This window comes from Aquarana catesbeiana, linkage group LG01, assembly GCF_042186555.1.
Source record: "Aquarana catesbeiana isolate 2022-GZ linkage group LG01, ASM4218655v1, whole genome shotgun sequence".
Lineage (NCBI taxonomy): Eukaryota > Metazoa > Chordata > Amphibia > Anura > Ranidae > Aquarana > Aquarana catesbeiana.
This window is the reverse complement of record NC_133324.1, coordinates 607,223,525-607,250,308: the sequence shown is the minus strand read 5'-3', so window position 1 is coordinate 607,250,308 and position 26,784 is coordinate 607,223,525. Positions and strand designations below refer to the sequence as shown.

The following is a 26,784-nucleotide window of genomic DNA, read 5'->3' as shown; positions in this document are numbered from 1 at the left end:
TAGAAATCTTGCACTTCAATCATTTTTTTTGCGATACGGCATTGCGTTGCTTTAACTGACAATTGCGCAGTTGTGTGATGCTGTACCCAAACAAAATTTAGAATAAAGTTAGAACTTAAAAATTGTAGAGAGTTTCTTACTGCTATAATCTTTAAAAGGCATTTTCTGCATTGCAGAGTATTTTCAGTCTGTACAATTAAAGCCAGTTATTTTCAGTGTTCTTGTGTGTGGAGATATGTTTTTAATTGATCTATTGTAGCAGTCATCGATAAAGGACGAGAATGGTGGTGTGTGTGTGTGGCGGGGGTTGGGGGTGCGGCACTGAAGGACCCAGCCTTGGGGCAGCAAAGGGAGTAAATCGGGGCCTGTCTCTAGGCCATGCCTTCCAAGCAACAACCTTCTCAAATTTAGCCAGAAAATCCTCAACATCCTCTGTAGGCAGCATAGGTTCTGCAAAGTCAGCTGCTCTGATTTCATCCTTGTTGCCATGGGCAAGAGCACTTGCTAATTGCTTCTGGACTTTTGGCACTTTCACAGTACTAAGCACTGGCTTACTGGTTTTCTCCATCCACGCACTAGGAAGGCCGCGTGTTCCCCCATGGTTGGGTGACCGCATCTTCAACAGTTTACCTTTTTCTATTTATTGTGGAAGCACTGCATTCCTGTTTTTGAACTACTCTGCTAACCTATAAGGGCTCTCCCACCTCCCTCCTTATGCGTTGCCCTGATGACTATGTGTCACTGAATGCTGTTTCACTTTTTCCTTTTCGCCCCATGTATAGGGAGAGTTCGTTTAACCAAACTTCCACAACTTCACACTGTATATTACCTGGGGCACTTGAAACCTTAGGCTGTCATCATTCCACCTCCCACAGTAGAGCCAAAAACCTGCCTACTACTATCCCCTCACACATATTCTCCCCTCCACATGACAGGCACTCTTCTCCTACTGTGCTCACTTTACAATTTTTCTTCTGCTTTTCTGCTCCCAATCTTTACTCACACCGCCTCCACATTTCCCCTTCTTTGGGGTGTCCCAAGAAGGTCCACCCCTCAAGACACATTTGCCACACACAATTTGACTTACTATAGCGCAAGTCAATTTTGGATCATTTACTGTGCAAGGTCTGAAAGGGCTGAAAGGGCTTGCAAACTGCTCCAATTTGTTATACTACATACACAAACAATAAGTACAAGTCCTATTTCTATGACAGACCCACTTTCATACCTCATCAGCTCCCGCTGTTATTATTTTAAAACTTGGATTACCCATAATAACCTAAACCTCAAATCCAAGGAATTTGCCATAGATATCTCATTCCTCCCTTTTCTTTATGGTTCTCCATGAAATAACAGACAGTGAGGGTAGTTATTTATTTAATAAATGTAAGATTTTCTTTAGTACTTTACTTTAGTAAATGTCCTCCTCTCAAACCAAGGCCACGTGCTTTTCTATAAATACTTTGCAAACTATTGAATTATGCAGAAAGGTTGGTGGTTTTGGGTGGCCCATGAAAATATGGGCTTAGACCCCCACAATGGACACATCAGGAGGGAAACGCATATCTCATTTGCTGAAACTAAATCCACAACCTTCAGTGTGGCATGTCCTGTATCTCACCTATACAGATTATACCTATTTCCCTTATATACATTTTAAAAAGAAGGACAGAGTATTTCATTACATTTCACTGTCTTCTTTGTTGGCAGCTCTATGCTAAGTTTGACTCACAGACATGGTTTGTTTGCTTCCCAATTTATCTTTCTTAACACTTATAAACAATCCTCCTCATGAAGACTTAATGAAATACTTCTATCTGAGCTCCCAACCCAGTTAACAATTAAAGCGGTTGTATACCCACAGACCTTTATTTTTTTTTTAAAAACCTGTAAGGCAAAAGGCATAACGAGCTAGTATGCACCGCATACTAGCTCATTATGAAATACTTACCTTAGAACGAGGCGTCGGCAGCTGATCCCGGTCCACGCCACGGGAGCTGACATTTCCCCTCGGCATGTCTTCAAGGTTCGCGACTCCGGCGCTGTGAGTGGCCGGAGTCGTGATGTCGTCACCCCTGCGCATGCGTGCGGGAGACTTCTTTCCATCAAGGTCCGGCAGCGTCTGCCGAACCTTCACAGCGCATGCGCTGCTGACGTCAGCGGCTGCTAACTTCAGCGGCTGCATGCAAAGTGAATATCTCCTAAACCGTAGAGGTTTTTAGGAGATATTCATTTTACATACAGGTAAGCCTTATTATAGGCTTACCTGTAGGTAAAAATACAAAAAAGGGTATACAACCACTTTAAGTGAGCAAATGACAATGTTTTGAGAGACTACACAGGAGATTCTACCTCTCCTCTCCTCTGTGAAGTAAGAACCCCTAAAATGTTTACTTCTTGACATTTTAGTTTTTCAGGGCTCTGATAGCCTTGCCCAGGCACTTTGTAACAACCCCTCATTCAGGGCTTGCATATTGACCATTCTCATCATAAATTGGGCCTTTATGCAGATGATCACTTACAATTTGTAACAATCACAAGGAGACCCAAACTAATGAACTGGAGCAGTTTTGTTCACAGCAATTTTAAAATTAATAACCATTTCCTTCCTGCAAATATATTTATGTTACCTATATATACCTATATTTTTTGTTGGGTATCTCACTCCATAAAATGGGTCCACTTTCCCACTGTCTTCTCCCCTTACTACAATCCACCCAACTATGAATGACTTCCTGGGGATCCAAGAATCTTAACTGCCAATTGTAAAACTTCTATGATTATTTAGGTAAACAAGGCCCCTTTCTAGTGACCTAGCCCCATTTGAGGCCCCCTGATTCTAAACAGTGGATTCCTAACAATATCACAGTTCTTTAATATACTCCTATTGCACAGATTCCCCACATATCCATACTATGCAAATTAGACATGTGCAATTCGTTTAGTTCCGAATTAGTTTTTTTGACAAAATTTTACAAATTCCATGATTCAGAAATATTTGAATTAATGAAAACCTGTTTAATGGATTTTTTATGAAAACGAAAATTCGGAAATTCAAAAATAACGAAAATCCGAAAATAAGAATGAAAATCCAAAAATTCAAAAACCTGAAAACTCAAAAGTCCAAAATAATAACTAATTAATAATAATAACTATTACTAACTATTAAATTATAGATATTGGAATTTGCTTTCAAATTTGGCTGTTAGTGGACATAACAAATACGAATTTATCCAAAGTTACAAATTATTATGCCGCATCTAAACAAATGGAAAGTAACAAATGAATAATAATAAAACCTTTTTATTATTATTATTTATTATTATTCATTTGTTACGTTCCATTCATTTAGATGCGGCATTTGTTATTTTGGATAATTCCTAACGTCGGATAAATTCGTATTCGTTACGTTCCCTAACAGCCAAATTTGAAAGGAAATTCCAATACCTATAATTTAATAGTTAGTTATTAATAGCTAGTTAGTTATTTCGGATTTTTTAATTTTCAATTTTTTGAGTTTTCAAATTTTTAGATTTTCGTTCTTTTGAACTTTCAGATTTTCTTTTGAATTTTTGAATTTCCGAACTTCTGGATTATCAAGTTTATAGATCATAACGAATGACCCGAAAAACAGAAAAAAAACCCCGAATGAAACGAAAATTAACACATTTTTCGGCAGTGCACAAGTCTAATGCTAATGCTGGAAAAGGGAATTGGGCCACACTAGTTGTAGGACAAATGGGATAAAACCTTTACACTGAGGCCTCATTCACACCTGAGCAGCAGTGTAGTTTTTTGGGGGGGTTTTTTTGCGCAATTTTGTGGTGCATCTTTGTAGTAGCACCATTCTTTTTCAATGGGCCTTCCTCCGCTCCAAAAACACAACATAGAAGCTCATGTACCAAATTTTGGCACTGAGCCAGGAGCATTGGGTGTTGCATTTTTTGTCATGATGTTCATGTGTTTTGTCGCAAGACAATCTTGACAAAATTGCACTTTGTTTGGGTGCCATTAAGAAATAACAGCACCGCAACTACATCCTGCATTTTGCTGAAATTCTGAAATTGAAGGCAGAATCATGTGATTATGCCCACGATTCCAAATCGCTCAGGTGTAAACAAGGATTAACACACTCCACAAACATTGATAGTACATGTCAGAAACAGAATTTAACAGATGGTAGCATTGTCCATTTACATTACATAAAATATTTCCCTTTATTAATTTTCCTTTATTCTTTTTTTTTTTTTCGTTTTTTGACCATTAAAATACTGGAGGTGTGGTACCAAGGTGGGGACCATGGCCCACATTTGGTGGTCTTGCTCATTCACCCATTTTGGACCTCAATTTCTCAGATCTACAGACATATAACAGGTTCACTTCGATCCCATACCCTTGAGATCACCCTTCTCTCTTTTATGCCAAGATCCATTGTGGGTAGCATGTAAGAGCATCCTCAGATTTTTCTTATTGGCAGTGAGAGCATTAATCTCAAGATGGAAAGAGTAGTGGACCCGCGCAGTGGAGATAGTGAAGATGTGATTGCTAACAATTTGGAACTGCTGCCACCCAACATGCAGTCACCATAAATGGGGACAGCTGAATTGATTAATTTAGTAGAAGGGTATGGCGCTGTTCCTCTATCAAACTTGTGATTTCCTATATATGTGCTATATACTTCATAAAATAAAATAAAACATGAAAGAATCAAAATCCATACATAGTGCTGCTGTATATATCATATGTGTCAAGTGGCACCTTGTGGATGTGCATACCAGTGTGGAAGAAGTGGTGGGGGGTGGGGGGGGGGAAATGGAAGGGGGGGGGGGAGGGGGTGTGGAATGGTTGAAAAAGGTATTAGAAATAATCCGCTATATATCCAAAAACAGTCTACTAAAGTGCACACGTGCAGCCAAAATCATATAAAAGTCCTTATTTCCACAATAAATTTGGTACATGTGATGTTCGTGTTTATAATCCTTCTGCTGATAAGATTCCGTGCTCTAAATGTGCAGCCACTCACCAGCTCACTTCACCCCTGCTGGGGTATCAGGCAGTCACAGTCTAAGCCGATGACGAAACGCGTAGGGCGTGGCCTAATCTGTGCTTCCCAAACAACTCTGAACAGCTGATGGTTAACCGAGAAATTTGTCTTTTTTGCCTGCTACATACTTTTAAATTGTGAGTACCTCTCCACTTGTTTTAAATAAACTTTTTTAAAAAACGATCTTACACTATGGGCACCCCTTCTCTCTTTTTATATGATACACTGCGATCCTGAGTCTGCCAGAGATTGCCGCACAGTGGCTTAGACTGTGACTGCCTGATACCCCAGCAGGGGTGAAGTGAGCTGGTGAGTGGCTGCACATTTAGAAAACGGAATCTTATCAGCAGAAGGATTATAAACACGAACATCACATGTACCAAATTTATTGTGGAAATAAGGACTTTTATATGATTTTGGCTGCACGTGTGCACTTTAGTAGACTGTTTTTGGATATATAGCGGATTATTTCTAATACCTTTTTCAACCATTCCACACCCCCTCCCCCCCCCTTCCATTTCCCCCTCCCCCCCCCCTCCCCCCCACTCCCCACCACTTCTTCCACACTGGTATGCACATCCACAAGGTGCCACTTGACACATATGATATATACAGCAGCACCATGTATGGATTTTGATTCTTTCATGTTTTATTTTATTTTATGAAGTATATAGCACATATATAGGAAATCACAAGTTTGATAGAGGAACAGCGCCATACCCTTCTACTAAATTAATTAATCTCAAGATGCTGGAAATCCCCATTACTCACAGAGCTGATCGCTGAACTTAGCCATGTTATGAGGAGGAAAGAGCCTACTGCTCACATCCTAGACATTTATTAATATGTATGATAAATTGGCGGTCTTTGGTCCATTTTATACACTCTGGACACCTTTGGATATATCTCAGGTAGTAGTCTCGATGGGGTTGGGGATACCCCCTGAGTTGACACCCCTTCACCCTTTTTCCCTATGCACTTCCTCTCTCTATAGCTACCTCAATGTCTTACCTTTGTTTCTCTTCCACGATTATTTCCATTCTTTATTTCACACTTCATGCTCCAGTTCTCCACCATGCAACTCCCAACACACAGCCTATACCACTGACAATCGAGTGATACTATGGGGTTGATTTACTAAGGATGAATTGGCTATTCATATAGCAAGAGAAGTTGCATTTTTGTAAGGGAATTTTTCAAAGCTTAGTTATCGTGGTGAAATTTCACTTTGCAAAGGATACCCAATCAAATTAAAAAAATGTTTTTGCTTGAACACGATTGGATGATAGAAGTCAGCAGAACTTCACCCCATTCACTAAGATCTAGGGAAAATTTCCTTGCAAAAATGCTAAAGTGAGCAGACTATTTGACTTTGGTAAATCTACCATTATGCCTTGTTTGCTTTTCCACAAAATGTAGAAAGAATGCATTTTTTTACGTGCTTTGCCTTGTGATTTATCTATGTGGTGGTGGGTTGTAATGGGAGTCAAGTGTACTATTCTTATCTCAGTCAGTTCTCTGTAAACCTTAGAAAACCTCAATAAAAATGTCCTATTAAAAAAAAAACAGAGCAGAGGTGACATGTGGATGGAAGGAGAAGTAGAGCAGAGTTGACCTGTGGCAGCAAGGAAAGGCAGAGCAGTGGTGGCCTGTGGATGGAAGGAAGTGGCAGAGCAGATGTGACCTGTGGCTGGAAGAAGGGGAGAGCAGAGGTGATCTCTGACTTGAAGGAGGGGGCAGAGCAGAGGTAACCTGTAGCTCAAAGGAGAGAGTAGAGGTGACCTGTGGCTAGAAAGAGGGGACAGAGCAAAGGGGACCTGTAGCTGGAAGGAGAAGCAGATCAGAGTTGACCTGTGGCTGCAAGGAAGGTCAGAGAAGTGGTAGCCTGTGGCTGGAAGGAAGTGGCAGAGCAGATGTGACCTGTGGCTGGAAAAAGGGGAGAGAAGATGTGTTCTCTGTCTCAAAAAAGGGGGAAGAGCAGAAGTAATCGGTGGCTCAAAGAAGGAGAGGGCAGAGGTGACCTGTTGCTGAAAGTAGGGGACAGAGCAGATGTGACCTGTGGCTAGAAGAAGGGGAGAGCACTGATGACCTGTGACTGGAAGGAGAGGGCAGAGCAGAGATGACCTGTGGCTGGAAGAAGGGGAGAGCAGAGGTGACATGTGGCTGGAAGAAAGGGGAAGAGCAAAGGGGACCTGTGGCTGTGACCACCAGTATACAGGGGGCACATTGGAAAACATTGTACAGGTGCACAGTTGATGGTTAATTATCATGCTTCATTGGGGTCATTGTGCCATCTTGGGTGCTAATTAATATGCATGGTTGGGGGCTAATTATTTTGCCATTTTTATTAGCTAATTATTGTGCTGTTCTGGGTGTTACTTTTTGTGCTTTGCTAGATGTTAATTACTGTGCCAAGCTGTGGGTTAATCATTATGACATATCTTGAGGGTTATTGCTGGCCCTGACATATGCTGGGGGTTATCATTGTCAGCCTTCACACTTGCAACTAGGATTATTTTACTCCAATAGCCTCTTTAGTGTACCCCAAGGCCCCTTTTGTCTATAAAAAGCAGAAAAGTGGCACACTACAAATCATTAACTGTGAAGAAACACCCACTTTTTTGGCCATTCCCACTTTTTAGCTTTGCCACAAGTGCAAGTCAGGTGGTGCGATGCATTAGCTCACCCATTTATACTCCCAGCACCAACACAATACCCGCAAAAAATGTGTCTATTGCTGCCCCGTATGTTCACTTCCACCGTTGATGGAACCCTTTTACCCACTAGGGCATCCCTACAGTTCTCCTGGGAAACCTCTAGCTATGACACTGTGGGCTTCCGGGAGTTTTCTAGGGACACCTCTGTTTCACCTGATTCTGTTGCTAAGGGAAATGTCACACTTTCCTCAATGGCCACCCTTATCACACTTACTGACACATACTGTATATCAGCACTCTGCTTGATCAGCTCAGGTACACAGGCAGAATATTTTTCATCATTACACATCACGTCATTTTCAGATTCAGTTTCAACTCTTGCCTCCCCATTGTACAGTGCTCTATGCTGGGGCAAATCTTTCCACATAGTCAGCAGGTCTCCCAACTGGGTATATTCCCACTTCACAGTAGACATTCTTACAGACAATCCCTTTAATTACTGCATTAGTAACTCTAGCATTTAACCCATTAGCAACGGTCTTACCCACCACCGTAGTAGCCATCGCAAACTTCTTTGGTTTACTCTGAGTCGGGACTGACAGCTCTGCATCTCTTTGACCTGCCACTTCACCCATGCGGCTACACAGAGAAACATCAGTAGGCTTATTGTGCTCTCTGGCACCCTCTTCTGGTACAACAGGTTTTACCTCCCTGTTGCAAATGGCTACAGCAAACACTTTTGCACATAGACTAGGGCAAGAACCACAGACTTCTGCCCAGCTTGGTTACTTTGGGCAGCATCCAGAGATAGAGGGCACTTGGAAATAGCATGCTCCAACTGACTGCACTGCAAGCAAACTGACCTCTAACTAACTGGAGGAAAATTCAAAACTAATCTTACAAAGTATTTTACTAAAAGGGTAGTTGATGCTTGGAATAGACTTCCAGCAAAGGTAATGAGACAGTCAGCAGTAAATGGCTTCAAACATGCTTGGGACAAGCATTAATCTATACTCAGACAAAAAAGTTAAAAAAAACAAAAAATAAAAAACACAAAAAAAAAACGAGCAGACTCGATGGACTACTTGTTTTTTTTTTTTTTTTTTATGCTGTCACATTTCTAAATTTCTAAGCAATGTACTTGCCTTCATGCTTTATCAGGGTTTTCCCCAAAGAATCTCCCTGCACTCTGAAGCATGCTCACATCTTTCTGGGGAGTTTGGGCCACAACTAGAGCTTTTGTCTCCTGTTGATGCACTTTCTCCAATTGATATGGGTGTTAGTTTTCCCTTAAAGGGAACTCCAGGCTCCTTCCGAAAAAAAAATTAAAGTCATCAGCTACAAATACTGTAGCTGCTGACGTTTAATATTAGGACACTTTCCTGTCCACAAATCCAGCAGTGTTTTAACCTGAGCCGATTTTTCAATTGGCTCTCAGGTGCTGCCGCAGCCATCTCAGCTAAGAGAAACCAGCCTCCTACTGCACATGCGCGAAGCGTGCTGCGCTTTATGAATGGCCCGGCAGCAGTGGAAGGAGGAGGGGGGCCGAACTTCTGACCGAGTTTGCAGAGTTAGCCGGTACTTGGTTTTGACAGGAGGTAAACAAGTGGAGCTTCCCCTTTTGGGTGGAGCTCCACTTTATCTGAAAGTTGCTGGCATTCATAGTCATGCTGAATCACCTCTCCAAGCAAGATTTCTGCTTTAAACATGTCACAGTCATTCTGGCCTGGGCACATAAATCATTAAGTTGCTCAGAATTGAATCATTATAAAGGTTTGCCATAATTCTGCCCAGCAGTCTCTAGGCCATGCCTTCCAAGACACAACCTTCTCAAATTCAGCCAGAAAATCCTCAACATCCTCTATAAGCAGCATAGGTTCTGCAAAGTCAGCTGCTCTGATTTCATCCTTGTTGCCATGGGCAAGAGCACTTGCTAATTGCTTCTGGACTATTGGTGCTTTCACAGTACTAAGCACTGGCTTACACCAGTCTACGGAGATCCCCAAACAATTCTGTTTGGGCACACATGGGGCTTGCCATGTGGTGAATGCCAGCCACAGAATTTCTCATTTTAGAAATGTCCTTTTTTTCTTTGAATGCCCATATTGCAGGCACACAGTTTACAATGTCCACAGCACTTGTACGCTTTCACCAAACTGCTGCACTGTCACTTTAAAGTCTGCTCTCACAGATTTAAAGAATCAACCCAAAAAGGGCCCTTAGGTAGGTGGATTGGCAGAGGCATTCAATGTGGTTGTTCAAAAGAGAGGCACCAGTCATCTAATATCAGCTGGTAGTAAGATGTCATCTAGGTGGATCAGATATTTGATCCACCTAGATTACATCAATGCCACAAACTCCTCATTCTACCTAGTGGCTCTTACTCCTCATATTTCCCAAGTGGATCTTACTACCAGCTGATACTAGATGACTCATGCCTAGCCTTTGAACAACCACACTGGGCGCCTCTGCCAATTGAACTACCTAAGGGCCCTTTTTGCTCTGACTCTTTCTATCTCTTCGTTCAGCCACCTGAGAACCCCCTAAGAGCACCCAGGATAGGAATGCCCGAGGCATAGAGAGTGACCACACTGACCCTGCGTTGAGATGGTTTTCTCCACCCACGCACTAGGAAGGCCGCGTGTTCCCCCATGGTTGGGTGACCGCATCTTCAACAGTTTACCTTTTTTTTTATTTATTGTGGAAGTACTGCATTCCTGTTTTTGAATTACTCTGCTAAACCTATAAGGGCTCTCCCACCTCCCTCTTTATGAAGTTGCCCTAATGACTGAAGTTGCCCTGATGTGTCACTGAATGCTGTTTCACTTTTTCCATTTAGCCCCATGCATAGGAAGTGTACTTCACACTGTATATCACCTGGGGCACTTGAAATCTTAGGCTGTCATCATTCAACCTCCCACAGTAGAGCCAAAAACCTGCCTACTACTATCCCCTCACATATATTCTCCCCTTGACATGACAGGCACTCTTCTCCCACTGTGCTCACTTTACAATTTCTCTTCTGCTTTTCTGCTCCCAATCTTTACTCACACCGCCTCCACATTTCCCCTTCTTTGGGTTGTCCCAAGAAGGTCCCACCCCTCAAGACACATTTGCCACACACAATTTGACTTATTATAGCGCAAGTCAATTTTGGATCATTTACTGTGCAAGGTCCGAATGGGCTTGCAAACTGCTCCGATTTGTTATACTACATACGCAAACAACAAGTACAAGTCCTATTTCTATGACAGACCCACTTTCATACCTCATCAGCTCCCGCTGTTATTATTTTAAAACTTGGATTACCCATAATAACCTAAACCTCAAATCCAAGGAATTTGCCATAGAATATCCATTCCTCCCTTTTCTTTATGGTTCTCCATGAAATAACAGACAGTGAGGGTAGTTATTTATTTAATAAATGTAAGATTTACTTTAGTACTTTACTTTAGTAAATGTCCTCCTCTCAAATCAAGGCCAGGTGCTTTTCTATAAATACTTTGCAAACTAGAGAATTATGCAGAAAGGTTGGTGGTCTTGGGTGGCCCGTGAAAATATGGGCTTAGACCTCCACTAAGGACACAGGAGGGAAACGCATATCTCATTTGCTCATCCACAACCTTCAGTGTGGCATGTCCTGTATCTCACCTATAGAGATTATACCTATTTCCCTTATCTACATTTTAAAAAGAAGGACAGAGTATTTCATTACATTTCACTGTATTCTTTGTTGGCAGCTCTATGCTAAGTTTGACTCACAGACATGGTTTGTTTTCTTCCCAATTTATTTTAACTTCCATGTTGATGGGGACAAGGACCTCATCCCCACAACCCTTGCCCGGTGGTTGTGGGGGTCTGCGGGCGGGGGGCTTATCGGAATCTGGAAGCCCCCTTTAACAAGGGGACCCCCAGATCCCGGCCCTCCCCCCTGTGTAAAATGGTAAGGGGGTACAAAAGTACCCCTACCATTTCACAAAAAACTGTCAAAAATGTTAAAAATGACAAGAGACAGTTTTTGCCAATTTCTTTATTTAAACGCTTTTTCTTTCTTCTATCTTCCTTCTTGTATCTTCCTTCAGTTTCTTCCTCCATCTTCTTCTTCTTCTGGTTCTTCTGGTTCTGCCTCCGGTGTTCTCGTTTGGCATCTTCCTCCGCGGCGCCAGCGTCTTCTTCTCGGGCCGCTCCACATCCACCAGGATGGAGGCTCCCGCTGTGTGACGCTTCTCCTCTTCTGACGGTTCTTAAATAACGGAGGGCGGGGCCACCCGGTGACCCCGCCCCCCTCTGATGCACGGTGACTTCCCTGTCCGCCCCCCTCTGACGTCACGGGAATGCCACAGGGAAGTTCCCATCAAGTCCCCACGCATCAGAGGGGGCGGGGTCACCGGGTGGCCCCCACCCTCCATTATTTAAGAACCGTAAGAAAAGGAGAAGCGTCACCACAGTGGGAGCCTCCCATCATGGTGGATGCGGAGCGGCCCAAGAAGAAGAAGGGAAGAAGATGCCAGCGCCGCGGAGGAAGATGCCGGACAAGAACACCGGAGGAAGAACCAGAAGAACCAGAAGAAGAAGAAGATGGAGGAAGAAACCAAAGGAAGATAGAAGATAGAAAATAGTAGATAGAAGAAAGAAGAAGCATTTAAATAAAGGAATTGTCAAAAACTGTCTCTTGTCATTTTTAACATTTTTTGACACTTTTTTTGTGAAATGGTAGGGGTACTTTTGTACCCCCCTTACTATTTCACACAGGGGGGAGGGCCGGGATCTGGGGGTCCCCTTGATAAAGGGGGCTTCCAGATTCCGATAAGCCCCCCGCTCACAGACCCCCACAACCACCGGGCAAGGGTTGTGGGGATGAGGCCCCTTGTCCCCATCAACATGGGGACAAGGTGTTTTGGGGGGCTACCCCAAAGCACCCTCCCAATGTTGAGGGCATGTGACCTGGTATGGTTCAGGGGGGTGCTCTCTTGTCCCCCCCCTCTTTTCCTGTGGCCTGCCAGGTTGCATGCTCGGATAAGGGTCTGGTATGGATTTTTGGGGAGACCCCACACCATTTTTTTTTAAGTTTTGGCGCGGGGTTCCCCTTAAAATCTATACCAGACCTGAAGGGCCTGGTATGGAATTTAGGGGGACCCCCCACGTCATTTTTTTTTTTTTAATTTTGGTTCGGGGTTCCCCTGTGGGGAATTCCCATGCCGTTTTTATCAATGAACTTTTATGTGTATTGTCGGACCGGCAATTCATTAATAGCCGCGAGTAGTTTTAAATGACTTTTTTTTCCTTTGAAATGTCATTTTGCTGTCAGACTGTTTTAAACATGGGAAACATGCGCCCATTTACAGGCATACTATAGACACCCCCAGGTACGAAATTTAAAGGAATATTACACTTTTATTGTTTCACTTTAAACATTATTAAAATCACTGCTCTTGAAACAACAGTTTTTAAAACTCTTTTTTGCATTGATCCATGTCCCCTGGGGCAGGAACCAGGTCCCCAAACACTTTTTATGACAATAACTTGCATATAAGCCTTTAAAATTAGCACTTTTGATTTCTCCCATAGACTTTTAAAGAAAAAAATATAAAAAAATAATTGCGCTTCAAAGTGTCTAAATTATGATAAAGAAAGCAGCGATGTCTAAATGTGACACAAACACATAACATGAACAAGGAAAAAATTAAGATGACTCGCGCTGTGTAAATTGGTGAGTGTGTGACCAGATTCACCGTACAAAAACACTAAATACAACCAGTATCAGTGGATGCATAAACCGTCTGTGTGGCAATGTATCACGATCAGTGCAAACAAATAACAAAAATATATAAATCATCTGTGCAATAATATATCGCAATCAGTGCACACAAATCACAAAAATAAAGTCCAAACAAAATAAATATATTGAAGAAACTATTATAAAGGGAAAAAAATGTCCAAAAAAGAAGAAACCCGAGAATATAAAGGGAAAAAAATGTCCAAAAAAGAAGAAACCCGAGAAAAAGTGAATTAGCAATCCCGGGTCCTTCAACTGCATGGAACCTCAAATGTGCAGGACCACCACCAACAATAAGAGCCTGGCCGCTTACCAGAACCCCATGACCCCCCGTTACAGAGGGTCTAAAAGGGCTTTATAAGATCCTAGTAGTCCGGACTTCCCAGGAGCAGAGATGGAGCAGAGATGGGAATGGAAACTGGAAAAGGGCGTCAGGTGCTGGGATGGAGATGGATGGATCCACAGGAGGGGGGCTCAGCCCTCAGCATAATGATGTCATCATAGGAGAAAAGAAAGGGAGGGCTCCCATAGTATAAAATCAGATGGCAATTTATTATAGAAAAAAGCGTAAACACTCACATATAAGTAAGACAATCAGCATCATCAAATAGAAGAACAGACTGTGGCACCGGCCGGATGACCACAGATAGCTCGTCCTGTTAGATATACAGCAAGAGTGGGGGGTGTGCGCGATGATACCGCTCAGCCCTACGCTGCGTTTCGCAAAAAAATGCGTCTTCCAGGGGCACGAGACTCGTGCCCCTGGAAGACGCATTTTTTTGCAAAAACGCAGCGTAGGGCTGAGCGGTATCATCGAGACTCGTGCCCCTGGAAGACGCATTTTTTTTGCAAAACGCAGCGTAGGGCTGAGCGGTATCATCGCGCCACCCCCCACTCTTGCTGTATATCTAACAGGACGAGCTATCTGTGGTCATCCGGCCGGTGCCACATTCTGTTCTTCTATTTGATGATGCTGATTGTCTTACTTATATGTGAGTGTTTACGCTTTTTTCTATAATAAATTGCCATCTGATTTTATACTATGGGAGCCCTCCCTTTCTTTTCTCCTATGATGACATCATTATGCTGAGGGCTGAGCCCCCCTCCTGTGGATCCATCCATCTCCATCCCAGCACCTGACGCCCTTTTCCAGTTTCCATTCCCATCTCTGCTCCATCTCTGCTCCTGGGAAGTCCGGACTACTAGGATCTTATAAAGCCCTTTTAGACCCTCTGTAACGGGGGGTCATGGGGTTCTGGTAAGCGGCCAGGCTCTTATTGTTGGTGGTGGTCCTGCACATTTGAGGTTCCATGCAGTTGAAGGACCCGTGATTGCTAATTCACTTTTTCTCGGGTTTCTTCTTTTTTGGACATTTTTTTCCCTTTATAATAGTTTCTTCAATATATTTATTTTGTTTGGACTTTATTTTTGTGATTTGTGTGCACTGATTGCGATATATTATTGCACAGACGATTTATATATTTTTGTTATTTGTTTGCACTGATCGTGATACATTGCCACACAGACGGTTTATGCATCCACTGATACTGGTTGTATTTAGTGTTTTTGTACGGTGAATCTGGTCACACACTCACCAATTTACACAGCGCGAGTCATCTTAATTTTTTCCATAGACTTTTAAAGGCTGTTCCGCGGCTTTCGAATTTGCCGCGAACACCCCAAATTGTTCGCTGTTCAGCGAACTGGCGAACAGCCGATGTTCGAGTCGAACATGAGTTCGACTTGAACTCGAAGCTCATCCCTATCTGTAGGTAAAAAAAAAAAAGGGTATACAACCACTTTAAGTCAGCAAATGACAATGTTTTGAGAGACTACACAGGAGATTCTACCTCTCCTCTCCTCTGTGAAGTAAGAACCCTTAACCACTTGCCGACCGCCTAACGTATATATACGTCGGCAGAATGGCACGGGCAGGCAGAATCACGTACCTGTACGTGATCTGCCTCCCGCGGGCGGGGGGGTCCGATCGGACCCCCCCCCGGTGCCATCGGCGGTCGGCATCTGACTGGGAGCGTCGGGAGGCGAGGGGGAGACCATCCGATCGTGGCCCCCCCCTCGCGATCGCTCCCAGCCAATGGGAATCCTCCTCTGCCTGTGTATAGTTTCACACAGGCAGAGGATGTGATGTCATCTCTCCTCGGTCTGGCAGTTTCCGTCCAGCGCCGAGGAGAGAAGACATGTAAGTGCACAACACACAAACACACACAGTAGAACATGCCAGGCATACCTTACACCCCCGATCCCCCCCCGATCGCCCCCCCGATCCCCTCCCCAATCACCCCCCCCCCCCCGTCACAAACTGACATTAGCAGTATTTTTTTTTTTTTTTTTTTTTTTTTTTTTCTGATTACTGCATAGTGTCAGTTTGTGACAGTTGCAGTGTTAGGGCAGTGAGTGGTAGCCCCCTTTAGGTCTAGGATACCCCCCTAACCCCCCCTAATAAAGTTTTAAACCCCTTGATCACCCCCTGTCACCAGTGTCGCTAAGCGATCATTTTTTCTGATCGCTGTATTAGTGTCGCTGGTGACGATAGTTAGAGACGTAAATATTTAGGTTCGCTGTCAGCGTTTTATAGCGACAGGGACCCCCATATACTATCTAATAAAGGTTTTAACCCCTTGATTGCCCCCTAGTTAACCCTTTCACCACTGATCACCGTATAACTGTTACGAGTGACGCTGGTTAGTTTGTTTATTTTTTATAGTGTCAGGGCACCCGCCGTTTATTACCGAATAAAGGTTTAGCCCCCTGATCGCCCGGCGGTGATATGCGTCGCCCCAGGCAGCGTCAGATTAGCGCCAGTACCGCTAACACCCACGCACGCAGCATACGCCTCCCTTAGTGGTATAGTATCTGTACGGATCAATATCTGATCCAATCAGATCTATACTAGCGTCCCCAGCAGTTTAGGGTTCCCGAAAACGCAGTGTTAGCGGGATCAGCCCAGATACTCGCTAGCACCTGCGTTTTGCCCCTCTGCCCGGCCCACCCAAGTGCAGTATCGATCGATCACTGTCACTTACAAAACACTAAACGCATAACTGCAGCGTTCGCATAGTCAGGCCTGATCCCTGCGATCGCTAACAGTTTTTTTGGTAGCGTTTTGGTGAACTGGCAAGCACCAGCCCCAGGCAGCGTCAGATTAGCGCCAGTACCGCTAACACCCAAGCACGCACCGTACACCTCCCTTAGTGGTATAGTATCTGATCGGATCAATATCTGATCTGATCAGATCTATACTAGCGTCCCCAGCAGTTTAGGGTTCCCACAAACGCAGTGTTAGCGGGATCAGCCCAGATACCTGCTAGCACCTGCGTTTTGCCCCTCCGCCCGGCCCAGCCCAGCCCACCCAAGTGCAGTATCGATCGATCACTGACACTTACAAAACACTAAACACATAACTGCAGCGTTCGCAGAGTCAGGCCTGATCCCTGCGATCGCTAACAGTTTTTCTGGTAGCGTTTTGGTGAACTGGCAAGCACCAGCCCCAGGCAGCGTCAGGTTAGCGCCAGTACCGCTAACACCCACGCACGCAGCATACGCCTCCCTTAGTGGTATAGTATCTGAACGGATCAATATCTGATCCGATCAGATCTATACTAGCGTCCCCAGCAGTTTAGGGTTCCCACAAACGCAGTGTTAGCGGGATCAGCCCAGATACCTGCTAGCACCTGCGTTTTGCCCCTCCGCCCGGCCCAGCCCAGCCCACCCAAGTGCAGTATCGATCGATCACTGTCACTTACAAAACACTAAACGCATAACTGCAGCGTTCGCAGAGTCAGGCCTGATCCTTGCGATCGCTAACAGTTTTTTTTGGTAGCGTTTTGGTGAACTGGCAAGCACCAGCGGCCTAGTACACCCCGGTCGTAGTCAAACCAGCACTGCAGTAACACTTGGTGACGTGGCGAGTCCCATAAGTGCAGTTCAAGCTGGTGAGGTGACAAGCACAAGTAGTGTCCCGCTGCCACCAAAAAGACAAACACAGGCCCGTCGTGCCCATAATGCCCTTCCTGCTGCATTCGCCAATCCTAATTGGGAACCCACCGCTTCTGCGGCGCCCGTACTTCCCCCATTCACATCCCCAACCAAATGCAGTCGGCTGCATGAGAGGCATTTTCTTTATGTCCTCCCGAGTACCCCTACCCAGCGAACCCCCCCAAAAAAGATGTCGTGTCTGCAGCAAGCGCGGATATAGACGTGACACCCGCTATTATTGTCCCTCCTGTCCTGACAATCCTGGTCTTTGCATTGGTGAATATTTTGAACGCTACCATGCACTAGTTGAGTATTAGCGTAGGGTACAGCATTGCACAGACTAGGACACACTTTCACAGGGTCTCCCAAGATGCCATCGCATTTTGAGAGACCCGAACCTGGAACCGGTTACAGTTATAAAAGTTAGTTACAAAAAAAAGTGTAAAAAAAAAAAAAAAACACATACAAAAATATAAAATAAAAAAAAAATAGTTGTCGTTTTATTGTTCTTTCTCTCTCTATTCTCTCTCTCTATTGTTCTGTTCTTTTTTACTGTATTCTATTCTGCAATGTTTTATTGTTATTATGTTTTATCATGTTTGCTTTTCAGGTATGCAATTTTTTATACCTTACCGTTTACTGTGCTTTATTGTTAACCATTTTTTTGTCTTCAGGTACGCCATTCACGACTTTGAGTGGTTATACCAGAATGATGCCTGCAGGTTTAGGTATCATCTTGGTATCATTCTTTTCAGCCAGCGGTCGGCTTTCATGTAAAAGCAATCCTAGCGGCTAATTAGCCTCTAGACTGCTTTTACAAGCAGTGGGAGGGAATGCCCCTCCCCCCCCAACGTCTTCCGTGTTTTTCTCTGGCTCTCCTGTCTCAACAGGGAACCTGAAAATGCAGCCGGTGATTCAGCCAGCTGACCATAGAGCTGATCAGAGACCAGAGTGGCTCCAAACATCTCTATGGCCTAAGAAACCGGAAGCTACGAGCATTTTATGACTTAGATTTCGCCGGATGTAAACAGCGCCATTGGGAAATTGGGAAAGCATTTTATCACACCGATCTTGGTGTGGTCAGATGCTTTGAGGGCAGAGGAGAAATCTAGGGTCTAATAGACCCCAATTTTTGCAAAAAAGAGTACCTGTCACTACCTATTGCTATGATAGGGGATATTTACATTCCCTGAGATAACAATAAAAATGATTAAAAAAAAAAAAAAAATGAAAGGAACAGTTTAAAAATAAGATAAAAAAATAATAATAATAAAGAAAAAAAAAAAAAAAAAAAAAAAGCACCCCTGTCCCCCCTGCTCTCGCGCTAAGGCGAACGCAAGCGTCGGTCTGGCGTCAAATGTAAACAGCAATTGCACCATGCATGTGAGGTATCGCCGCGAAGGTCAGATCGAGGGCAGTAAGTTTAGCAGTAGACCTCCTCTGTAAATCTAAAGTGGTAACCTGTAAAGGCTTTTAAAGGCTTTTAAAAATGTATTTAGTTTGTCGCCACTGCACGTTTGTGCGCAATTTTAAAGCATGTCATGTTTGGTATCCATGTACTCGGCCTAAGATCATCTTTTTTATTTCATCAAACATTTGGGCAATATAGTGTGTTTTAGTGCATTAAAATGTAAAAAAGTGTGTTTTTTCCCCAAAAAATGCGTTTGAAAAATCGCTGCGCAAATACTGTGTGAAAAAAAAAAATGAAACACCCACCATTTTAATCTGTAGGGCATTTGCTTTAAAAAAAATATATAATGTTTGGGGGTTCAAAGTAATTTTCTTGCAAAAAAAAATTATTTTTTTATGTAAACAATAAGTGTCAGAAAGGGCTTTGTCTTCAAGTGGTTAGAAGTGTGGGTGATGTGTGACATAAGCTTCTAGATGTTGTGCATAAAATGCCAGGACAGTTCAAAACCCCCCCAAATGACCCCATTTTGGAAAGTAGACACCCCAAGCTATTTGCTGAGAGTCATGTTGAGTCCATGGAATAATTTATATTGTGACACAAGTTGCGGGAAAGAGACAATTTTTTATTTTTTTTATTTTTTTTTGCGCAAAGTTGTCACTAAATGATATATTGCTCAAACATGCCATGGGAATATGTGAAATTACACCCCAAAATACATTCTGCTGCTTCTCCTGAGTACGGGGATACCACATGTGTGGGACTTTTTGGGAGCCTAGCCGCGTACGGGACCCCGAAAACCAAGCACCGCCTTCAGGCTTTCTTAGGCCGTAAATTTTTGATTTCACTCTTCACTGCCTATCACAGTTTCGGAGGCCATGGAATGCCCAGGTGGCAAAAAAACCCCCCAAATGACCCCATTTTGGAAAGTAGACACCCCAAGCTATTTGATGAGAGGTATAGTGAGTATTTTGCAGACCTCACTTTTTGTCACAAAGTTTTGAAAATTGAAAAAAGAAAAAAAAAAATTTTTTTTCTCGTCTTTCTTTATTTTCAAAAACAAATGAGAGCTGCAAAATACTCACCATGCCTCTCAGCAAATAGCTTGGGGTGTCTACTTTCCAAAATGGGGTCATTTGGGGGGGGTTTGTGCCACCTGGGCATTCCATGGCCTCCGAAACTGTGATAGGCAGTGAGGAGTAAAATCAAAAATGTACGCCCTTAGAAATCCTGAAGGCAGTGATTGGTTTTCGGGGTCCCGTACGCGGCTAGGCTCCCAAAAAGTCCCACACATGTGGTATCCCCATACTCAGGAGAAGCAGCTAAATTTATTTTGGGGTGCAATTCCACATATGCCCATGGCCTGTGTGAGCAATATATCATTTAGTGACAACTTTGTGCAAAAAAAAAAAAAAAAAATTTGTCACTTTCCCGCAACTTGTGTCAAAATATAAAACATTCCATGGACTCAACATGCCTCAAAGCAAATAGCTTGGGGTGTCTACTTTCCAAAATGGGGTCATTTGGGGGGTTTTTATGTCATCTGGGCATTTTATGGCCTTCAAAACTGTGATAGGTAGTGAGGAGTAAAATCAAAAATGTACGCCCTTAGAAATCCTGAAGGCAGTGATTGGTTTTCGGGGCCCCGTACGTGGCTAGGCTCCCAAAAAGTCTCACACATGTGGTATCCCCGTACTCAGGAGAAGCAGCTAAATGTATTTTGGGGTGCAATTCCACATATGCCCATGGCCTGTGTGAGCAATATATCATTTAGTGACAAATTTTTGTAATTTTTTTTTTTTTTTTTTTTTTTTGTCATTGTTCAATCACTTGGGACAAAAAAAATGAATATTCAATGGGCTCAACATGCCTCTCAGCAAATTCCTTGGGGTGTCTACTTTCCAAAATGGGGTCATTTGTGGGGGTTTTGTACTGCCCTGCCATTTTAGCACCTCAAGAAACGACATAGGCAGTCATAAATTAAAGGCTGTGTAAATTCCAGAAAATGTACCCTAGTTTGTAGACGCTATAACTTTTGCGCAAACCAATAAATATACACTTATTGACATTTTTTTTACCAAAGACATGTGGCCGAATACATTTTGGCCTAGATGTATGACTAAAATTGAGTTTATTGGATTTTTTTTAGAACAAAAAGTAGAAAATATCATTTTTTTTCAAAATTTTCGGTCTTTTTCCGTGTATAGCGCAAAAAATAAAAACGGCAGAGGTGATCAAATACTATCAAAAGAAAGCTCTATTTGTGGGAAGAAAAGGACGCAAATTTCGTTTGGGTACAGCATTGCATGACCGCGCAATTAGCAGTTAAAGCGACGCAGTGCCGAATTGTAAAAAGTGCTCTGGTCAGGAAGGGGGTAAAACCTTCCGGGGCTGAAGTGGTTAAAATGTGTACTTCTTGGCATTTTAGTTTTTCAGGGCTCTGATCACCTTGCCCAGGCACTTTGTAACAACCCCTCATGCAGGGCTTGCATATTGGCCATTCTCACCATAAATTGGGCCTTTATGCAGATGATCACTTACAATTTGTAACAATCCCAAGGAGACCCAAACTAATGAACTGGAACAGTTTTGTTCACAGCAATTTTAAAATTAACAACCATTTCCTTCCTGGAAATATATTTATGTTACCTATAGAAAACCTTTCCTTTTTGTTGGGTAAAATAAAATATTTATGGGTCCACTTTCCTACTGTCTTCTCCCCTTACTACAATCCACCCAACTATGAACGACTTCCATTTGTTACGTTCCATTTGTTATTTCGAATAATTCATAACGTCGGATAAATTTGTATTCGTTACGTTCACTAACAGCCAAATTTGAAAGGAAATTCCAATACCTATAATTTAAAAGATAGTTATTATTAGTTATTTATTTTGGATTTTTGAATTTTCAGTTTTTTGCATTTTTGGATTTTAGAATTTTTAGATTTTCATTCTTTCAAACTCAGATTTTCTTTCGAATTTTCTAATTTCCGAACTTCCAGATTTTCGAGTTTTGATCATAACGAATGACCCGAAAAATGGAAAAAAACCCGAATGAAACGAAAACGAACAAATCTTTCGGCAGTGCAAGTCTAATGCTAATGCTGGAAAAGGAAATTGGGCAACGCTAGTTGGAGGACAACTGGGATAAAACCTTTACACAGAGGTCTCATTCACACCTGAGCAGCAGTGTAGTTTTTTTTTTTTGCGCAATTTTGTGGTGCATTTTTGAAGCAGCACCATTCATTTTCAATGGGCCTTCCTCCGCTCCAAAAACACAACATAGAAGCTCATGTACCAAATTTTGGCACTGAGCCAGAAGCATTGGGTGTTGCATTTTTTGCCACGATGTTCATGTGTTTTGTCGTATGACAATCTTGACAAAATCACACTGTGTTTGGATGCCATTAAGAAATAACAGCACCGCAACCGCATCCTGCATTTTGCTGAAATTCTGAAATTGAAGGCAGAATCATGTGATTCTGCCCATAATTCCAAAGCGCTCAGGTGTAAACACTCCACAAACATTGATAGTACATGTCAGAAACAGAATTTAACAGATGGTAGCATTGTCCATTTACATTACATAAAATATTCCCCTTTATTAATTTTCCTTTATTCATTTTTTTTTTCGTTTTTCTGACCAAGGTGGGGACCATGGCCCACATTTGGTGGTCTTGCTCATTCACCCATTTTGGACCTCAATTTCACATATCTATAGACATATAACAGGTTCACCTCGATCTCATACCCTTGAGCTCACGCTTCTCTCTTTTATGCCAAGATCCATTGTGGGTAGCATGTAAGAGCATCCTCAGATTTTTCTTATTGGCAGTGAGAGCATTAATCTCAAGATACTGGAAATCCCCATTACTCACAGAGTGGATCGCTGAACTTAGCCATGTTATGAGGAGGAAAGAGCTTACTGCTCACCTCCAAGACATTTATTAATATGTATGATAAATTTGCGGTCTTTGATCCATTTTCTACACTCTGGACACCTTTGGACATTGGCTGTTCATATAGCAAGAGAAGTTGCATTTTTGTAAGGGAATTTTTCAAAGCTTAATTATTGTGGTGAAATTTCACTTTGCAAAGGATACCCAATTGAATTAAAAAATATGTTTTTGCTTGAACACGATTGGATGATAGAAGTCAGCAGAACTTCACCCCATTCACTAAGATCTAGGGAAAATTCCCTTGCAAAAATGCAAAAGTGAGCAGTCTATTTGACTTTGGTAAAGCTACCATTATGCCTTGTTTGCTTTTCTACAAAATGTACAAAGAATGCATTTTTTTACTCGCTTTTCCTTGTGATTTACCTATGTGATTGTGGGTTGTAATGGGAGTCAAGTGTACTATCTGATTCTTATCTCAGTCAGTTCTCTGTAAACCTTGGAAAACCTCAATAAAAATGTCCTATTCAAAAAAAAAACATAAACTCAACCAAGCAGAATCTTTTTATATTTGGGGTTGTGTGTGAAAGGTATATAATAAGTCAGAAATAGCAAACATCATTTAATTATACAGTATAAGGTTCCATGCACACTGGGATTTAAGAAATGTCCGTTCTTTTGGCAGAAAAAAAACGCTCATATAGAGCTTTTTTGTACAGGCGTTTAGGAGTGTTTAGCATTTTTTTCTGCTAGAAAACTTCTCTCAAACACAAACCACAAGGATTTTTTTCTGTCTCTAAACACTCTGCTTAAAATATGTCTCTAAACATCCTAATGTTCTTGGACACAACATTGAGCTGCTTCTACAGGAAAAATGCAAACTTCCGGTAGAAGAAGTGTTTTTTAAGCCCAGTGTGCATGGAACCTAAATTATAGTGAAATATTTGTAACAAACATACTTATTACATTGCAATTAAACAAATGTTGTATTAGTGATAGCATTCAAAACTTTCATATGCATAGTTGCCAAGACAATAAAACAAAATTAACTTACTTAGTTTGTGAAAATTTCTGAATCTCTTTCTATTCAGCCAGATTTCCTGTGGCGAGGACGGCTTTAGGTATAAAAAAACAAACAAAAAAACACAAAGGACTACCATACAATATAAAAACGTTTTTCTGGTCCAAAGCATCTTCTCTAACAACGTTCTTATACAGTATCTTACTTGACATGAATGTCCTTGAAAACTCTTGGATGAGTTAATATTAAATAAATTAAGTTAGATCCTGTTCTTCCACTTTAACCATTGCAAACAAATGTTCGTGCACAGCTATTTTAAAACCAAAGCTGCTTGCTATTATTCTGTCATTTGTGTTGTTTAGCAGGTACTAAATTATAGGTCTAACATTACTACTTTTGTATGATAAGTGAACATTCAGACTTACGTAAAGCTTGACCAGTGTAGATCAGATGTTACCAACCTTCTGTGTCTGCCTGACCATCAGACTCAGTCTACCCCTTAATATTACTTCCAATTAATGAGATCACACCTGAAATGGAGTACAAATGGCCATAGCAGCCTTCTTTATTAACAAAACACTTATTAAAATTAACATTATTTTCCCAAAAGCATCTAAAAAAAACAACACAACAATTTTCATCCTGATTGGTCTTTTGACGGCACCCAGAAATCCAATACTATTCCACTTCTGCACTGTGGGCCCTTTTACCATAATAGGCCTCCAGCCGTGAACACCAGCTCGGAGGCAACCGCCACTACCCGCAGTGCAACCATTACCATATTCCAGTTAACCTATTTAACTGGAATACACCAGAAGGGCACATACCACCGATTAGTCCCCCACACTTCCATCTCTAAAGTATTTTCTTACACCATCAAAAGACCAACCACCGCCACTCGATCAACCAATTATCTGCCATGACTTCCCTCAAAATTGGCCTGTAATTTACTAAAGGAGTGTCCTTGCACTTATGTGACTTCCGATATCCTTTTACCTGCCGAACTCAAAAATCCTTCGTAAAATCCAGTCCACCCTGTAACTTAAAGAAAAACGCCAAACCTACCAGTTTCCGCTCCAGAGCAGACACCGACACTCCTTGCTCCATGTTCCTAGAAACGAAACACAGAACCACCAACTGTACTTCCGAATCTCCCTGCTCCACCCCAGCTAAACGTAACACCTCCATCCATTCCCGCCATACCTTGGAGTAGGCCATCCATGTAGCCTCACTCACCGACCTTCTGATCCATCCCCCAACGACTTCAAGGCAATCCCCCACAGCCATCCAGGACAAGGAACCCCCGTTTTCGCTGCTGCTGATGCAAGTTCCCGAAACCTGTCCCACTGAAACTGAGACAAGGCATCAGCTATCGTATTGTCTACCCCCGGGAAGTGCACAGCATACAAATATATGTTCAACTGAAGGCAGCGTAATACCATATGCCGCAACAGCCTGATGACAGGTTGTGACGACGCTGAGATGTGGTTAATAACTTGAACCACTTCCATGTTGTCGAAATTCAAACAGATTTTCAAGTTTTGAAACAACTCGCCCCAAATTTCCAAGGCCAGTACTACCAGAAAAAGCTCCAGGAGCACCATGTTACCAATCGAACCCACGTCTATCCAGGAACTTTGTTCAGTTCCTTCTTAGGCACCACCCCAATCGGTGAAAACGGCCCTCCCATGCGACCCAATGTCACTTCTTTAGCCAGTTTCTCCATCACTACCCCCGGATGCTGTAACACGGAACACAAATCCATAGGCGGCACCGTAATCAATGAACATGGGATCCTAAAGCTCTCTAAAAAACCCTCCCTCAGTACCCGCACAGCCTCTCTGTCTGGATATCTATTTAGGAAAGGTTGCATCCTTTCCCCCTTCAATGACGTCCTCCCTCTTATTTGCAGACTCTCTGGACCGGCCCTTACCTTTTTTCAAACAATGGGACCCTGGATGGGCACCTCCGCACCTGGAGCACTTGCGTTTAAAATGGCAGGAACCCTCAAATTTACAAGATCCCTCATTGTACTGCCAACAGAGACCCCACTTTTTAGCGGCCGGTTGTCCCAGGGAGGCTGAACCACCGACCGATCCTGGTAAAAACTGGTTTGGAGCCCATGCCGAGGACATGAGTCGCATCCAGAGGCTGATGTCCTTATGGTCCCACCGCAGGGATGGACGCACCGCCCTGCGCTGCCAAAACTGTTCATCGTATTGCAGGCAAGCAGACCCCCCATAGACTCTATAAGCTGCACCCGTGCGTTACACACAGAGTGATTTATTTCCATCATTTCTTTTCTTTTCTTTTTTTCTTTTTTTATGATTATGGCTTACAGCTAGTGAAAACCCAAAATTCAGTATCTCAGAAAATTTGAATATTATATAAGAGTAATAAAAAACAGGATTTTTAATACAGAAACTTTGGCTTATTAACCAGTATGTCCATGTACAGTGGAACCTCAGATTACGAGCATAGTCAATTCCAGGAGTATGCTCGTAATCCAAAGTACTTGCATATCAAAGCGAGTTTTACCATTGAAGCCAATGGAAACTAAAATAATTTTTTCCGCATTGACTTCAATGGGATGCAATACACTTCGGCTGACCTCTGTAAACCTCGGAAAGACTTCCTACCCGAGATTTGCCGAGGTCAGCCAAAGTGTCCTCGGGGCTTTCCGTGCATTTCCGAATGGCTGCGATCGGCGACTTTCGGCTCTGCTCGGCTCCCGCACCGCCCCACCTCAGGCCAAAAGTGGTACTGCACACCGCTTTGGCCTGAATCGTGTTCGTTTTGCGAGACAACACTCGCAAACCGAGTTACGATTTTTAAAAATACAGTGCTCCTATTGCGAAACGCTCATTAACCGTGTTACTCGCAATCCGAGGTTCCGCTGTACAGTATAATATGTATATATATATATATATATATATATATTGCACTGGGAACAAGTGCAATATAAATACTCTTGATGAAAGCAA

At 42.6% G+C, this 26,784-nt stretch overlaps 1 protein-coding gene across 3 annotated transcripts in view; it reads right to left on the bottom strand.

The window, feature by feature from the left end:
• The window catches only part of LOC141108078 (beta-1,4-galactosyltransferase 1-like), a 524,736-nt gene extending 500,566 nt beyond the window's left edge, over positions 1–24,170 (bottom strand). For 2 of the 3 annotated variants that reach the window (XM_073599307.1, XM_073599325.1), the window contains exon 1: positions 23,834–24,164. In XM_073599307.1, coding sequence (XP_073455408.1) covers positions 23,834–23,972 — 139 coding nt within the window. In that variant the 5' untranslated portion in view covers positions 23,973–24,164. Of the gene's footprint in view, positions 1–23,833 lie in introns of all 3 variants that reach the window. The other variant, XM_073599317.1, reaches the window with a different exon arrangement.
• Between the last annotated feature and the right edge of the window lie 2,614 nt (positions 24,171–26,784).